Source organism: Dioscorea cayenensis, chromosome 15, assembly GCF_009730915.1.
Source record: "Dioscorea cayenensis subsp. rotundata cultivar TDr96_F1 chromosome 15, TDr96_F1_v2_PseudoChromosome.rev07_lg8_w22 25.fasta, whole genome shotgun sequence".
Taxonomy (NCBI): domain Eukaryota; kingdom Viridiplantae; phylum Streptophyta; class Magnoliopsida; order Dioscoreales; family Dioscoreaceae; genus Dioscorea; species Dioscorea cayenensis.
Window position 1 is genome coordinate 22,447,783 of NC_052485.1, and position 17,068 is coordinate 22,464,850.

At 35.3% G+C, this 17,068-nt stretch overlaps 4 protein-coding genes across 6 annotated transcripts; all 4 read right to left on the reverse strand.

Moving 5' to 3' along the window:
- Window positions 1–1,696: 1,696 nt before the first annotated feature.
- Window positions 1,697–2,709, reverse strand: LOC120277531 (zinc finger protein 7-like). Its single transcript, XM_039284392.1, has one exon. It carries the CDS (start codon window positions 2,541–2,543, stop codon window positions 1,998–2,000), a length of 546 nt encoding a protein of 181 aa, XP_039140326.1. The 5' UTR covers window positions 2,544–2,709; the 3' UTR covers window positions 1,697–1,997.
- Window positions 2,710–6,585: 3,876 nt separating this feature from the next.
- Window positions 6,586–10,956, reverse strand: LOC120276739 (mannose-1-phosphate guanyltransferase alpha-like). Of its 2 annotated transcripts, XM_039283417.1 has the most exons (15): window positions 10,728–10,956; window positions 10,544–10,641; window positions 10,358–10,458; window positions 10,158–10,236; window positions 10,018–10,078; window positions 9,517–9,563; window positions 9,326–9,418; window positions 9,064–9,154; window positions 8,431–8,479; window positions 7,878–7,994; window positions 7,641–7,788; window positions 7,109–7,201; window positions 6,960–7,028; window positions 6,838–6,880; window positions 6,586–6,743 (listed from the first exon to the last, which is right to left on the reverse strand). In XM_039283417.1, the coding sequence occupies exons 1-15, from the start codon at window positions 10,783–10,785 to the stop codon at window positions 6,643–6,645; spliced, it is 1,248 nt and encodes a 415-aa protein (XP_039139351.1). In that variant the 5' UTR covers window positions 10,786–10,956; the 3' UTR covers window positions 6,586–6,642. The 2 variants fall into 2 exon arrangements, with proteins under 2 accessions (XP_039139351.1, XP_039139352.1); XM_039283418.1 differs by lacking the exon at window positions 10,358–10,458.
- A 1,279-nt stretch (window positions 10,957–12,235) lies between these two features.
- Window positions 12,236–14,329, reverse strand: LOC120276740 (putative pre-16S rRNA nuclease). 2 transcript variants are annotated; one of them, XM_039283420.1, is made up of 7 exons: window positions 14,233–14,329; window positions 13,998–14,143; window positions 13,691–13,748; window positions 12,839–12,910; window positions 12,664–12,759; window positions 12,481–12,570; window positions 12,236–12,410 (listed from the first exon to the last, which is right to left on the reverse strand). In XM_039283420.1, the coding sequence occupies exons 2-7, from the start codon at window positions 14,141–14,143 to the stop codon at window positions 12,357–12,359; spliced, it is 516 nt and encodes a 171-aa protein (XP_039139354.1). In that variant the 5' UTR covers window positions 14,233–14,329; the 3' UTR covers window positions 12,236–12,356. The 2 variants fall into 2 exon arrangements, with proteins under 2 accessions (XP_039139354.1, XP_039139355.1); XM_039283421.1 differs by having other exon boundaries at window positions 13,998–14,110; window positions 14,233–14,319.
- Window positions 14,330–14,622: 293 nt separating this feature from the next.
- Window positions 14,623–16,704, reverse strand: LOC120276834 (pentatricopeptide repeat-containing protein ELI1, chloroplastic). Its single transcript, XM_039283549.1, has one exon. It carries the CDS (start codon window positions 16,574–16,576, stop codon window positions 14,717–14,719), a length of 1,860 nt encoding a protein of 619 aa, XP_039139483.1. The 5' UTR covers window positions 16,577–16,704; the 3' UTR covers window positions 14,623–14,716.
- Between the last annotated feature and the right edge of the window lie 364 nt (window positions 16,705–17,068).

Consider the following 17,068-nt stretch of genomic DNA (forward strand, 5'->3'; position numbering starts at 1 on the left):
AAAATAATCACATAACAAGAAGACTTACCATAGATGGGCTTTCCAACGTCCAGTGGTCTTCGTACCCAATCGACTTCCATGGTTTGCAGCGATCCACTAAAGTCGTCGTGCAGACCACGATCTCCAGTGCACCTCAATTTGCTGAAGTATGCGTGCAAGTCTTCTGCGGAGAGCTTCTCCCGAAGTGGGCCTCTTGGTGTTCTTGGCAATATTACTTGCTGGTTGGTAGATTTGGAATGCTAGGTCACAACATTGCAAAGAAAGGGTGAGAAATGGGGAAAGTAAAGAGGGTGGAGGATGATGGAGGGGACGAAGGGGAAAAGCAGAAGCCCTTTAACTTGATGACATGTCGTCCTACGTGGCAACAAACAAGCACAGCTGTGTAAGTTGCTGAGGTGTCCCGCTCCACGCAAGCATCTGACGTGATCCTCCGGTGTCCACATCTACTTCCCGGCAACCACGTCATCCAATTTTCACCGGAAACCCCCAATTATACATTTTTGAAATTAAATTGAAATTTAATGCCCATTTTGATACAAATTAAAAGTTAGTGCTCAAAGTGATATATGGTCAATCTTGAGTACCCACTCATAAAATTTACTCGCCCATCCTCTAATGCTTATTGTTGGGAAGTGTAGGCATAGCTTCTTGGAAAATGCATGGTCAAAGCTTGGTTTGCTTTTATGGGGTGAGATAGATCTTCAATTCGAGCTCTTTATTAGCTAAGCTTAAGCTTAGACAAGCTTGGCACATGGGATCTTAAGCTTAATTAATTTTTTAAACAACCTTTTCTTTTAATTGCTGAAAATCTAATGTATGGCAGCTCAAACTTCTTTAAATTTGGTTATGTCTCAATTGGCAAGCATTAAAGGCGTTTCACACTCATGTTGGAGGTTACACGGTTTGATGTATAGTTGAAACGTAAATAAATCGGATATATATTGTGGTTTGTCTACGTTATTAAATTATTAAAAAAATTCTTTAAATTTAAAGTTTGAGACATCTTAAAAATAGACTGAGATTTAAAGTACATGTGTGGTGGTTTGTCTAAATTGTATATAAAAAATATCTACACTTTCTAAAAACTTATATGATTTTAAATAATAATAATAATAATAATTTAAGTTATTTTTTTGCATGCAATCAAATTGCAAACAAGGGTCAAACTGTTTATAGCACAGTTACATTAGTTCCATTGTAAAAAATGTTAGTGTGGGACATTCAAAAGATCCGACTTCAAATTCTACTGAACACGGTGATGACAACAAATTCCCAATTATTGGTGTAAGAAGAGCAACAGCAAAAATAACCAACATCCATCAACTAAATACAAAATAAGATTAAATAAACAAAAAAAACAAAATTAAGTGAAAGTTTTTTCCCTTTTTTTCAAGTGATAATGTGGTTTATCCTAAAAGGGGAAAAAAATTATGAGCTGAGTTAATCTGCACTTCCTGAAGGGCATCTATGTTAATTGTGAACTTCTTTGTCCACTAAAGAAAGGATTGCCTGGAAAAGAAAATTAAGGGATGTTAACAATCAAACTGAAGGAAATATATAGGCCTTTAATTATCAGAGTAGGGATATATTTTTTTCCCCCTTCAAGTATGTGCCAGTTAATTATCTGCCTTTAGGTATGCATTCACCATTCTGCATCACTTGCTTGAAAGATATATGAACCTTCAACTAGAGAGAATTATCAGATTCTTAGATTAATTCATTAGTCAAAAATGGACTTCAAAAATGATGATTACATTGTCGGCAACCTACAATTAAAACTGATCAGTATTTTTTTTTTTCCAAAACAACCAAAAGTAGTTCTGTGTCCAAGTCTTTGGATCAGCAGAAATTTTACAAAAGCCAACTTTATTAATTTCTAAAGGTAGCTCTAAGACTAATTAATCACAATTCATCATGGAATACAAAATGAAACATCTTGTGGATAATTATTAGTCTGAACCTGTTAGCTTCTTCTTCAACTTACAATGGTGAAAACATTAAAGATGGAGACTCAAATCAAGCTTATGTGGTTCTGATGTTTGCTTGGATGAAGAAGAACCAATCTGAAAGCTTCTTGGCCATATTAAACTCTTTTCTTCATCAAGTGCAAAAGGTGCCCAAGATATGCCAGTGTCCTCAAACCTGGCAACCATACTGATATCTCCTTCTCTTTTTGCCTTGTTGATCATGGAGTGAGGTTGAACTCTTAAAGAATGAAGGAAAGGAGAAGAGAGGCCAGACAAGTTCATCATCATCCTCGGTGATTGGTTAGGTCTCCGAGCTGCACCGCGCTCTCTCTTATGCGCATTCTGATGTCCTCCGAGAGCCTGTGAGCTGAAAAACTTTCTTAAACAGAAGTTGCATGAAAAGACCTTGAGTGGAGCTGTTTTGGATGATTGGCCATCAGAAGAACTTCCAGCAGTTGTTGATGACTTTCCTCCCAAGGTTAGGTTCAGCCATGTATTCAAATTGGCATCTGTCCTAATTTGGTTGTCTGTTGATGTCTCACCTGCTGCATCTTGATCATTATGGAGGTCTTTCATATCTTGAAGTGAAGAAGATGATAGATTGTATATCAGCTTGTGGAAGTTATAGAGGCTTGTAGGTTGGTGCTAGTACTCCTTAAGAAGGATGGAAAGGTAGGAATGGAGATAAATTTGAATGAGTGTGTGTGTGTGAGAGAGAGAAAGAGAGGAATCAGAGGAGGGGAGAGGATTATGACAGTGGATATTTTTAGTTGTTTATCTCTTTCCTCTTTGGACCCACATTGTGGTGCTTGTTATTCCAGGGCAATGCTTCTGTCATGTTTATTGTCGACCATATCGTTCCTTAGATTCTCTTTATCTCTTTCCTCTTTAGGGTCTTGGCCACTTTCCATGGTTCTCTTCTCTTAAACCATAATACAAGGTTGACAATTGAACTACAAATTCCATCAACAACCACAATTTAATAACTTTAATACTTCTTTTTACTTATGTTAAGGAAGTTGTTGTTCTAACTAATGAAATTTTCTATAAATGTAGGATATATTAATTATGGAAAAATTCAGGAAGGAAGCAACCTTTGAAGTTACGCAAGTGATCAAGTACTTTTATTTTACCTTAAGGATGGAGACATACATAGTTCATACACTGATGAACACTTAAGCAATCTTGGTCCCTTCCTAGATATAGATCAGTGATTAACACATGGTTCAAGGCACTTATGGCCTTTATTGCTTCTCACTTGGATTTTAGTGATTAGTTCACCATATGCTAAAAGCTATCACGGAACTGCATGATATATAGTCTTTCAAGTGCCAAAAATTAAGTGAAGATGCCATTTCATTATCATCTTTGTTATTTCTGCATGTTAGTGTCCTCACAAAAGTACAAATCATGACGATAAAGGTTCTCAAGATGTGGTGCTGTTTTGATACTTTTGTTTATTTTATTTCATTCTTTTTTTTTTTTTAATCTAATGTTTCAGAGGAATTATTTATTGGAATGTTTTTTTTTTCTCTAATATACATATTTTTTTTTTTATTTCTGAGTTGCAGGTCCAATTTGGTAGTGGGAGGATGTTTCCAGGAGAGGTGCTTTGAGAACCACCTGTACTTCTTTGCCAGCAGAATCTTGTAGCAATATAGAATAAGACTAAGGAAAAGACAATTGGGACCTCACTTCCCCAACCAAAGGGTCAGCATTTGTTTGTTCCTTTCTGCTGCACAATGATACAAGCTTTGATGCTGAAGCTTCTTAGAGATAGATATGATATTCTTCTCTCTTTGATGTTGGATTCATGACTCATACACCTTGATCAAGATTGAGAGTCAGTCATTTACAATATCACCAAAGCATGTAACCGGTCATCATCGATCAACCGACACCGGTCATGTTACTAAGGATTTCAGATCTTGTCCTAGCTATATAGTTGCATTTGCAATGATGTTTGTGCTTTGATCATGATGTTCTTTGAAGTCCCACCATGTGATTATTTCATTCCATTTTATCAATTAAACCTTTACATGCCCTTGCCCATGGTTAATTTACACCATTTTTGAGTCACTTATGTGGCTTTTCATTCAAGCTAATAGCTACATTTTCATTGGAGGGTCCTCCATTCCACTCCACTCCACCCCACAGTCCCACTCCACAACATAACACAACACATCATACAGTGACATTTAGTTTGTATGTGCTTTTAGGCCATGAACATATGGAGGTGATATTCCCAACAGAACTTTAATTCCTTGTTCCAAGTGGATATGCAATTGGTGGAAAGATATGCCTACCTCAGCCAGAGCACAGTCATTTGCAAGTTGAGGAACTGGCATGATCCTGACTCTATGCTCTATAACTTTTGCCTGAAGCTCCTCTTTTATTTATTAGATGACAAAGTATGAAAAGTAATCAGAACCAGGAATCTTCAGTCTAAACAAAACTACTTTGCCTGTGTCTGCTACTGATGTACTGCCATCTTATTCTTCATTATTGTAAATTGTCTTCTCAGAGAACACATGCACTACTACTTTGCAGTAATTTAAGGGAGAACATGTTTGATTTCTTGGGATGTCAACCACACAGAATGTAAATTAAGATGTAATACATTAATTAGATCATGTAGACTTACATAAATTGTGTTAATAATTATGTATGTATAGTATTACCCTCTTTGATTTAAATGAGCTAATTATAGTGATTTTAATGTGTGTGATAAACTAATAATATGTAGAATTCTTATGGGCGCAATTCTATAATTTTTTTTTATAAATAGTGTGTGGTTTCTTTTTAATTGATGCACGATAAAAATTCAAATTTGGAATTAAGAGTAGTCTCTAATTAGAGAACTGATCCAATCTCTTCTTTTGAGTGTGATTAAATAAAAGAACTACAAAATCAGATTGTCCGAATCAATGAATTTGAGTGCAGATACGTTTCCGTTATCTTTTTTTGTGACTAAGAAACCGAGGAGCAATTAATCACAGCCAAGAGAGTCATGTTTTTTGAGGTATATATGTTCTTGTTAAACACATGCATTACTTGCCAAGTTGTTTCTTCTGCCAAATGAACTGAATATGTGGCCCAATTGAAAGGATTGTTTCTGGGTAAGGACCACCACCACCACCACCTCTTGATGATATTCTCATTGTCAGGGGGAGTTTTAGATCTGACAAGAAGTAGAACAAAGTGCACGGTCATATACTTTCATTTATGTATGTCTATCTATCTCTGTTCTTCTCATTCCTTTCCCCACTACATACATACTTTGTATCTCACATTGTGAAGTGCTAAATGAGGCCAAGTGTTTTGTGGTCCTTGTACTGGTTTTTAACATCATTATATACAGGTAGACAAAGAGGTATAGAGTACAATCACACATGGCTTGACAACCATGACCATCCAAATGTCATTAAGATGAAGATGTTAGTGATCTTGAGGAATTGCATCCAGAGGTGAATTACACTAGGTTCTTTGGTTAGTATTTTTGCTTTATTTTATTATTTTATAATTTTATTATTTTTATCTTTTGGAATGAATGAATGATGTAATTTATGGTTGATGCTTGTGTGATGTAAAGAAGCATGAAAATGGTTGATAAGAAATTAAAAGAGATAGTGGGAATATTTTGGTTGGTGCAAATGGGGGCACTTAAGTGCACTTTGGTGTTTAGTTTTCAAAAATTGGATAATTAGAGTGTGGTCTAATTCTTTTCCACTTTTGATTTTGTGTATAAAAAGAAGTTAATCGTTTGTGGGTAGACTGCATAGAAGTGGAGTACCAGGAAATATTATTTATTTTATTTTATTTTTTGGGGAGTATATTTGGTTGGAGGATTTGGATTTTTTTTTTTTTTTTTTTTTTTTTAAGTTAATGTCTGGTTTTTTGGACAAATGCTACAAGTGCGGTATAGTCAGATGTATGTGCATTGAGTTAGAATTGCCCTTCCAACAACCATTGTACTTGGGATAAATTAATGTTTGTTTTGCTCAATGTTTAAGTGTGATTGAAAATAAATATTTTGATGAATTTATTTTTGAATTTTCTTTTATGTATGTATGTATATATATATACTTTCATATGTTTTGTCTTTTTTTTGTTTTATAGTTTTGAAACATCAGGAGTTTTTCATCTATTATCATTTGAGAGGGGTTGAAAAATAAGTTTAATATCATTTAGAAGTATTTACAACTTTAACTATCTAAACTATCCTTGAAACCTTAAACAATGTTAATTTTACTTTAAATATATATTAAGATTTGTTTGGTAATTTTTAATAATTCTATTACTTTAATAATAAATGGTGGAATAAAGATTAAAAGTTTGGCATATTTGGGTTGGTCGGTTTACAAGATCCAATGTAAATAGGAATTATTTTACATTGTTTAGGAAAATAAAATTCAAGAAATAAATCATTCTAACTTGATAATTCAGAAAAAAAAAAAAAACTTTGGTTCTTTCATTTATCAAAATACAATTATTTCATAAAAATCAAATTATAACAATTTATTTTTTTTAAAAAAAACTATGTAAATTAAGATCCAAACAAGATGCTAATCTTATGATAATCAAATTAAGATAAAAATAATGAGATTTCAAAAAGGAACTGGATTGTAAAAAAAACTAAAATAAGGCCTTATTTGAGAAATAAGGAAACAGAGTATTATAGGATGATTTCCTCCTGTACACTGCCATTAAGGGTCTTGTTAGGGAGCACAATGCTATTAATCACAACCACTTCATCTTCAACAGCCACAGATTCACCTGAAAATTAAGATGATGTTGAGAATTAATTAAATAAATCATCAACATTAAGACAACATTTAGTTTATTGAAGAAATCAGGATCAAACAATTACCAAGAATAGTTACTCCTAGTTTTGCATTGTAATCTCCTCCACCCTGCTATGCATGACTGAGTTTAGGGCACAACAAAGTAAAGTAGTCGAAAGAGAGCTCGAGTGGATTTAAGTTAACTTGCCTGAACTCGGGACCATTTTCCGATGGAGGATTTCCATCCGACTATGGCATGTATGACAACTGCATTTTCCTGTCGAAAACAAAGAGGAACAATTGATAGAAACTTTGCGAATGAATGCTGATAAATTTATGTGTCATTTAGTTACTGACCAATATTTCCACATCGTCTAAAATAATGCAGCTGATAAGCCTAGCTCCTGCGCCTATCCGAGCATTCGCAGAAATTGAGACATTTGGACCAATCTGTTTCATGCATGAAAAGTGCATTAGTTTATAAGAGAACCTTGGAAGGCATGGTATTCTACATGTGTTGTGCATGCCCCTCATTAAAGATTCTTAAATCTGTCATAGTGTCATGCAGTCCGTTCAATGGCGAGTTAGAAAACAGATCCTTAATCATAATTTTCAATGTAAGCCTTCAGATACCCTTCATGGTCAAGGCTTAATTACAATTTAATGATCTATTGATGAACACATTTTACATTTGAAATGAAGTGTTAGTCCAAAGTCACGAAGTCAGATTGTCTTGTATCAAAAACATAACGAACATTTTTATAACCAAAGATTCTCAGGGATCTATACTAAATTTATTTGGATATTGCATCATTCATGAGATTTTTTTCAGTTTGGATGATTTTCATTCAGCTGTTTGGTTTCAGGTGTTTAAATGATGAAGATTTACCTTGGCTGTGGGATGCACTTTTGCTGATGGATGAATATAAACATCACCAGTTATAGATGCGCGTTTGGTATCATTCCCACTGGCAAGAAGGTGGGTTGAGGTATATCGAAATTGATGTAGATATAAGGCAGAACACTTTAAGGACATCCTAAAAAAATCCATAACAAAGAATAAGTTATAATAAGTTATATGATAAAAAAAAATTTAAGAAATGAGAGCAAAAGAGGCTGTTTCCACCCTGGAGTCTTTATCTGCTCCCAGAAGTCTAAAGTCTCATATGTATAGAGTTCCTTTTTTCCAGCAAGAGGCGACAATATGTCCTGATCCAATCTAACATAATCAGCAGGAATAGACCTGTCGAATAATCAATAAATGAATCAAAACAGGTTCTAAATGAGGTTTTTTTTTTTTTCATTTTTTTGTGGACAAGCTACTGATTGAACCCTCGACCTTTGGTTGGGGTGGGAAATGAAATATCCACTCTCATATTGTAGGGGTGGTTGTTCTAAATGTAGGTTGTTCGAAAAGTTATAAATACCACAATACATCATTACAATTTAATCAGAAAGTCACTGTCATAGTCTTCAGTTTTCATCAGAATAACATATGAACTAAAAATAAATTTAATCTGAAACTGCAATGTTAATATCCAATCATCATGCTGATGACATACTGAAAGGTAGATCCATATCATCCACTAGAACCACTGCAGCCATTTGGAAGATAATCTTTGCTAAATAATAGAACAAAGTGATTTCTACAAGAAATCAGAGAAAGCTAGTGATCATACTTTGTTGCTGATTGGAGAGCTTCAAAACTCGTCACCCGTCGCAATTCAGCTGAAAGCATCAGAAAATAATTACTAAAACATCTAAAATAATGCATTTAAAGATAACAAAATAATAAATCTGCCACCAACACGAGAATAAAGGATCCTGACGACATATTATAAGTTGTAGGGTAATTCTTCTTAACATACAGGAATGAAAAGAGCTGAAATATATATTGCACGATGAGAAAAAAAAAAGGCTCAACCGTCTCCACAATGGAGAGTTGATAAAAAAAGGGGCTCATAGATTGGATAACGGAGACTAAAAGTCAGTTACTTTTTTCAGTGGCCTGTAGGAAAATAATTATGAGAAAAGGCAGATAAAATTCACCCTGCACTCAATCTGGTTATTTCCAGCCAGCCTTTGCATCCAAATAAGGGAGAAGAGAAGATCAAATAGTAGAGATTCATAGAGAGAAAGAAATGATTATGTATGATTTCTAGAGGTTTAGATGCGCCATAAAAATCTAAATAACGGAGAAGAGCAGAATAAATAGTAGAGATTCATATAGAGAAGGAAATGGTTGTGTATGGATTCTACAGATTTAGATGTGACACAATAACATGAGAGAATGGTAATCTATAAATTAATACCTTTGCCTCGCCTTTGCATGAAAACATCCTGGATGGCTGCAAAAATTGCTGGAGTAAATACATACACACCACAATTTATGAGTTCACTAACCTGAAAGGACAGCAATGGCCACCATAAAGAATTGCTCCATTACTTTGTCAGATATCAAAGAAAGATACGTAAAGACAAGAACTATGATGGGAAACAATGGGAAATTGGGAGCAAATGTAAATTGACAAGAAATAAAAGAAGAGTAATGGACTATAGTAAAATTTTACTCACAAAAGTTTCAGGCTTCTCTGTGTAGTGCAGCAGCTCCTTTGTGATGGGATCAGCCACCAGTTCACCAAACTGGTGGGCTGATTCAGCAGATACCTATATCGAGAAGGATAATCATTTTATTGCATTGGAATGATGCATGGAAACACATACAAAAAACCTAATTATACTAGCTACGGTCCCTGCTACTTTACCTTGATCACCAAGACAGTCCCCATCCCACCATAGATTTTATGGGCATCTGCACAATGGAGATATATCAATGATCTTGACCAAACCGATAATAAAACTAACAAAGAAGACTATAAAAAAAGTTTTACATAACTGACATACACAAATAATCAAAATTTAATTTTGACATTTTGCATAGCGTGGTAACCATCTTCGGATGAAATTATGTAACTACAAAAAACCAACAAGGATGGACTCACTTATAAAATGGAATCCACAACAGACCTTTAATATAAAACATGATTGTTTTTTAGGACATAGAATCAGTAATGTGAGTATAAACCACCAGAGGCATTGTGAAACACTCTATTCTAAAAAAGCATATGCAATAATTGGAGTTCGAAAAAGCTACAAATAATAATATCAGTAGGCAACTTAAATAAAAAGAAGGATTTCAAAAATCCCAGTTTGCATGTGCACTGTTTCTTAAAAAGTGAGGATATAGGAAAACAGATAATGCTTACCGAGCATTTCCGCCAGGGGGAAGCTACAACAAACGTCACAATTCAGCAAAAATATATGAGACTGTCAGATAAACACAAAGCAGATCATAAACTCGTGAGTTATGAAAAAGAAACTAGAGTCAATAAGAAGAGATGCAAACCGGATTGTCTTCCAGAATGTAATCCCGAAAACTATAGAGCCCACCCGCAGAACCACGAGGCTTCTCCTCTCTCAAGTATCTGACATATCAAATTCACATATAAATTAAAACAAAGCAATTAAAATATACTAAAAGCTTCATCCTTCACACATAAAGGCAAAGAAAAATAAAAATCATATTTTGATAGCATTATCATATACCTAACAGGAACTCTGAGCTCATTAGATATTGAAGAAACATAGAGAGCGAACTCCCTTTCCTCATAGAACCCAATCAAATAAATTTGCGCCAAATTTGGTATCTAAAACAACAATTTAAACAAAAAAAACTCAATGATTCAATGCATCGCAAAATCAAGACAGAAATGGAAAGTATTAGAGATTTACTCTTCGGCAAGCGGAGATTGGATGATGGACCATCGGCTGCCCAGCCAGAGGGAACAATGGCTTGGGAACATTGAGAGAAAGCGGCCTGAATCGAGTGCCTTAAGAATCACAAACAAAACCAAAAATTTCAGAAAGGAAATCAATTTTCAAACAAAATTGAATGGAATTTCACGATGATTCCCACCTTTGGTCGGGCCGCCGACCATGATAACCGCCACCACCCTCTCATCGGAGCTCCCCATTGGATTCAAATGAAAGAAAACCGCAAAAGATCAGTAAACCCTAAAGGAAAGTAGGGATCCGAGGAGGAGAAGAAGATGAATTTAGAGAGAAGAAAGGCTTTGGATGCGGGGCTCGAGAATCTAGGGCTCTTTGAAGGAACAGCAATGGCGGCATGTTCTCTCCCGCTCAGTCCGGAGAGAAAGAGAGGAAGAGGGTGACGTGGAAGTGGGACCCGCCTAATGTTTTGCCAAAACACCCCTGTTTTTTACTTATTTTATTTTTTAGTGTATATCAGTACATATGTAAATTTGCAAAGATAGCCATATATAATGTAACAATTCACAAACTTCAGAGAGAGAAAGTTTTAAAATTTTGAGATATATATAACAAATTATAAAAAAATAGTTTTTTAAAATTTTGATATATGTGTAAATAACTAAATATAAGCACAATTTTAATAATTATTGTTTTTGAGCTTAATGAATCATCCTAATTAATGTATTTTTTATATGTTTATCTTTTGATAAATTTTTAAATAAAAATTAATTATTATCTATCAAAAAATAAAATAAAATAAAAAATTTTAAAGTTTTCCTCGATGGCCAGGCAATTGAGGAGTTTCAAATATATATATATATATATATATATATATACACACACACGCAAAAAATGAATAAATGTTTTTATATCACTCCAATATATATATATATATATATATATTTTAATTGAGTAATTAATTTCTAATGATGTACGAAAATAAAACATTTTTATCTATCTTGTTGAAATATTTTTTGTTAATATTTAAACTAGGCGCCAAATCATGTCCTTTTGTTTGAATTCAATAATGTTTTAAATGTTGTAAGAAGACACCAAAATGAAGATTTGGCCTCATACTCAGTAACTCAGTGCTTTGGTGGGGGAGTTCCAGCCTTTTAGGCACTCATAATTATTTTCAAAATTTAAATTTTTAAAAACCATACAAGTGGAAACAAGTACTTTGTCCGAGTGCAATAATGTTTTCAATGTGATCATAGAAAAACAAACTAAAGATTTGGCTTCATATTCAGTGCTTAGGTTTGCAGAAAAACATCCATTGTTCTCTCTCAAACATTTTTCTTATTTCTAGTACTCAAAATTCCTTCTTATTTTTCAAATTCATTTTATTTCTTTGGTTTTGTTTCATTAACAATTTTTTTTCCATTGCCCATAACTCATAAAAATGCATCCATTAATAACTTTTTTTTTTTTAATAATAGACGACGAATATCATTTTTTTAATGAATATAAAAGCAGATCTCAAAACAATACTTAGAGCCCCTGGATGTCATAATGTATGTAGAATCCCTAGTGAGCGATGATATAAACGGTCATGGGGAAAATCTGTCGGGGAGGGATTTAAACCAATGACCTCCCCTAAAAACTTTAGTGTACATCTGGTCAGCTATCCGATGGTTGATCGCACTACTTATACATTAAATAAAAACAATTCAAAATGAATAAATTGAAAGATAATTCTATGAAATTAAGCAAACATGATAAACAACATTCACAACTTGCATTCAACAAACATTCTCAGACTTAGTACACTGCTTCAGTGTTTCTGAGATTGTGACTTCAAATTCCTTTGCATGTTGTCCAGGTATCCCTGTAATTGATAACATGAATGTTTTTTAAAATTCGGTAATGCTAAGCAAACTAGTAAAACTTAATTATACCTGAAGTATTCCAGTAGCAGCAAATTTATCAGTAATTGTTTTTGACTCCACAGGATGCAAATTCAAAGGATTCAACAAGGCTTCCACACACTGAAAATAAATAACAAACATTAGTAATATATTTTTAGAGTGTTTGTTTGTTTGTTTCACTGGTTATTGTATTAATTTTCATTGCATTGACACCTTTGAAGTGTAGTTTTCGTCCCAGTATGTATAGTTCATTCCCTCGAGTTTTCCGGTATTATGAAGTTCTCGAATGAAAAGCTTCACTTGCACTGCCTGATGATACAGTGTAAAGATCGAAAGCAAAGAGGATAAGCGATGAGAAATGTTAGCGTTTGAGTTTGAACATACATACCTCTGGGCTAGTCTGACCCTGCAAACTGTATGGGAAGCCAACAACAAAACCCATGATCGAAAATCTTGATATCTGTTATTAAACATGAGATCAAATTTATCAGACTTCACAGTGTTAAATTTTCTGACAGATCGGATTAGTAAATACGAAAACACAAGGACTTTTTCTGTTCAACCTATCAATAAAAAATTGCACAAGGTTAACCATTACACAATTCCAATTGATCGGTAATAAGTTGCGGCACAAGCATATCATGATCCATTGATGATGGAGATTGATCATATGTTGTCATGTACATACATATATGCTCTGAAAACATGAAAAAACTAGATATGTCGGATACTTTAACAGAAAAAAAAGTTCATCTTTGATGACAAAGGAGTGGAAGTTTTTTCTGATAGATTTGGTAGGTAAGTACACAAAACATAAGGACTAATTCTGTTCCAATTTATCAGTAACAAGTTGACAGACAAGTACATAATGATCCTTTGACAACAGACATTGATCGCGTGTTGTCATGTACAAAGATATGTACATGAAAGAAAACTGATACAAATAGAAAAGAGTTCATCTTCGATGAGAATGCGTGGAAGTTTTTCTGAATGATTTGGTAGATAAATACACGAAACATGATGACTTATTCTGTTCAACTTAACTAGCAGAAAGTATAGAGTACACTCCTGAAGATCGACACTAACTAAACACCATAAAATTGCTATCGACCAGTAACACATTACAAAACAAACACATGATAAAACTTATGTATAAAGTGTAAGATAGTCATAAAATTTGATAAGAATGCAATTTAAGTTCTAATATTATGATGAAAACTGAAAAGCAAAATAATCATACCAATGTCTGGAAATCTTTCACCATTAAATCAATATTTGTCTTCTTTCTCACCAAAACACTGCAGCATTAATTCCAAACAAAGTGTTACATTATAGAAAACAGTAATTTGTGGTCATCTTCACCAAATTGATTAACACAATTCATCTGAATTCAAAGAAAATATATTACTGAAACTTCAACAAAATCAAAATGTGGTCATAATGGAAGATGTTCATATAAGCAAAATAAAAAAAATAAAAAAATTTATTTAAAAGCAGGGGAAGCAAAGAAACCCTAAATAGGGGGGTTTAGGGTTATGTTTTGTTACCTCAAAGGAGATGCAATTTGGTTCTGAGGATCAGAGACAGCCAAACCAACATATTTATGCCCAACATCTAATCCAAGCAGCCGCCTTTCAAGATTATTGGCCTTCAAAACCATCTGAAAAAGATCAAATGGCTTCACTAACTTCATCTGCAAATCAATCACCAAATTCATGCAATTTTACTTGAATAATTACAACAAACACATCCCAAACTTCAATTTTTAAATGAAATCCTTACCTATCAACACAAACACAATAGAGCTCAGAGAGAAAGAGAGAGAGAGAGAGAGAGGGCGTCTAGAAAGTGCAGTCAAGGTGTTTGATGTTGGGCCGCAAAGAACATTTGTTTATGAGAATATATATATAGGTATATATCATAAATTCAATTAATTATTTAAAATAATACATGTGTAAATTAGAAAAACCAACATTTAATCTGAAACAAATTCACAATGTATCCATTTATAAATTCAGAAAAAGAAAATCACAAGTTAAATAAACAGAGAGCACAGAAGTGCAGCAAAGGTGTTTGATGTAGGGGCCAAAAGAACCTATGTTATATATATATATATATATATATATATATATATAAAGACTCAATTAGTTTTGGAACATTATAAAATTTGGATTATATACGAAAAGGTATACATTGAAATGAATTCACAATTGAACAGAAAACAAGAACAGGCTCATAAGCACATTAATCATTATTATACAATCAATCACCAGTAATCTCCACAAGAACAGGAGCCATCAATGAAGTGATGGAACCTATGCCGATCCCTGACAACAATTTTTCTTCCCATAATCTTGGAAATGAGCTTTGTCACCTCATGACAATCAACACAAACTCTCAAGTTCTTCACAATCTTAATGCTTGTCCCTGGTTCAGTGCTGATCAGCCCAAAGGCAATGGCCAGCTTCTCGCTGTGAACTCCGAGAGCTCGCTCCTTCTCAGGTTCCTCCAAGTCATGCAACACAAGCTCAGTCCTCGGGACGTATCCATGAGCTTTCAAAAGCTGCTTTAGTTCATCAAGCATTGCATAAATCTCTTTGATCTTAGGGTGCCTCAAGTCTCCGACAATGAATTCATAGACAGTGTTGTTAACTTCAATGGAGCTACATCCTGGTTCCCTTTGAACTCCACTATCCTTCATTAATGTCCTCACTTTGATCACCTCTTCCCAGTTGCCAAGAGTTGCATGTATATTTGATAGCAGAACATAGGTGCCAGAGTTTGCAATTCCCTTGTCCAAAAGAAAATTCGCTACCTTTTTTCCAAGATCAGCCTTCTTGTAAAGACGGCAAGCAGCGAGCAATGAACCCCATAAGACCAGGTCTGGCTCAATTCTCATGCTCTGTATTAGATCATGAGCTTCTTCAACCAGCCCGGCCCGGCCTAGCAAATCCACCATACATCCATAATGCTCAATTTTTGGCTCTATGCTGTGAACAAGCTCCATGGACTGAAACAAGGCCCGACCTTCAGTCACCAACCCGGCGTGGCTACACGCATTCAAGACGCCAATGAAAGTAACATCCGTCGGCCGTAAACCTTCATCGCAAAGCTGAGAAAACAGCTCGAGTGCTTTCCGGCTATGCCCATGCATTGCATGACCAGTAATCATAGAATTCCAAGCCACAATGTCTTTGTCCCTGATTTCATCAAACACCTGGTAAGCATCCTCCAAACTCCCAGACTTGCAATACATGTCGATCAACGCCGTCCCAACCTGCGCATTGAACCGTATCTTGTTATTTTTCAAGTAGGAATGCACCCATTTCCCTGAATCCAGAGCGCCCATCTGAGCACAAGCCGAGAGGACGGAGATCACCGTAACCTCATTCGGCTTCACTGAAGACCTCAGCATTTTTCTAAACAATCCCATGGCCTTTGTAGGATTACCATGCTGTGTGTACCCATCAATCATGGCATTCCAGCAAACACAATCTCTCTCAGGCATTCTATCAAACAACTGACGAGCATTGTCCAAGTCCCCAGCTTTAGCATAGCAAGAGATCAATGCAGTGGAAGAGACGACGAGATCATTCTCGGCCGGCAATCTATCGAACAGAATGCGAGCGGAGATGAGATCGCCAGTGCTGGCGTAGACATCAATGAGGGCAGTGGCGACGTAGGAGTCAGAGGCAAGGCCAAGACGTATGGCTTGGGAATGGAGGGCAAGGCCCGGGCCAGGAGAGAGGTTGGCGCAGGCGCGAAGGGTGGAGGAGAAAGTGAAAGCGTTGGGAGTGATAGGAGAGGAAGAGAGCATTTGAATGTAGAGATGGAGAGCGTTGGAGTGGAGACCATGGAGAACGAGAGAGTGAATGGCGGAGGAGAAGGAGAAGACGGAAGGGTTGGGAGTGAGGTGGAGGAGAAGGGAGAGGGAGTGGTCGAGGTGGCCGAGAGAGGAGTAGCGACGCTGGAGCTTGAAGTTGAGGATAGGGTGAGAGTGGAGGCCGGAGCGGAGGAGGGCGGCGTGGAGCTCGAAGAGGCGCCGGGAGCTGGTGCAGTGGTCGATGAGAGAGGAGAAGTGCGCAGGTGGTGGATGGTGGTGGATTATCGGGACGGCGACGGACATGGTTGCCGTTGTTGCGCACCGCCAGCTCCCGCCACGATTCACGCCATGCGATCAAAATATCATGACAATTGCCGACGAACAAATGGTCTATTGGTTTACATGTCGCTAATAGAGCTTTTTATTGAGCGGTGAGAGTTTGATTCTCGACTGAAGGCACATTTCTGGGAGGTATGAGTGATGGTTATATAGTAATACAAGTGATCCCAGAGTCTATGTGTGTACGGATTCCGTCCCCCACCGAGATTTGTGTATATCTTTGACGATTTAAGGGTTTTCGGTTGTTTATTAATCCCGGAAAAAAAAAATATCAGTTATTTTTTTTTAAAAAAAAACTAATTAATTAATTACGTAATTTTAAATTATAAAGGTTTTTTATTATTTTTTAAGTACATAACTTGTTATTATAATTTTATAAGTGTTTAATTATATTTTATTGATGATTTAAAAATTTATATTAATTTAATAATTAAACAACTAAATGTTTGTTAAATT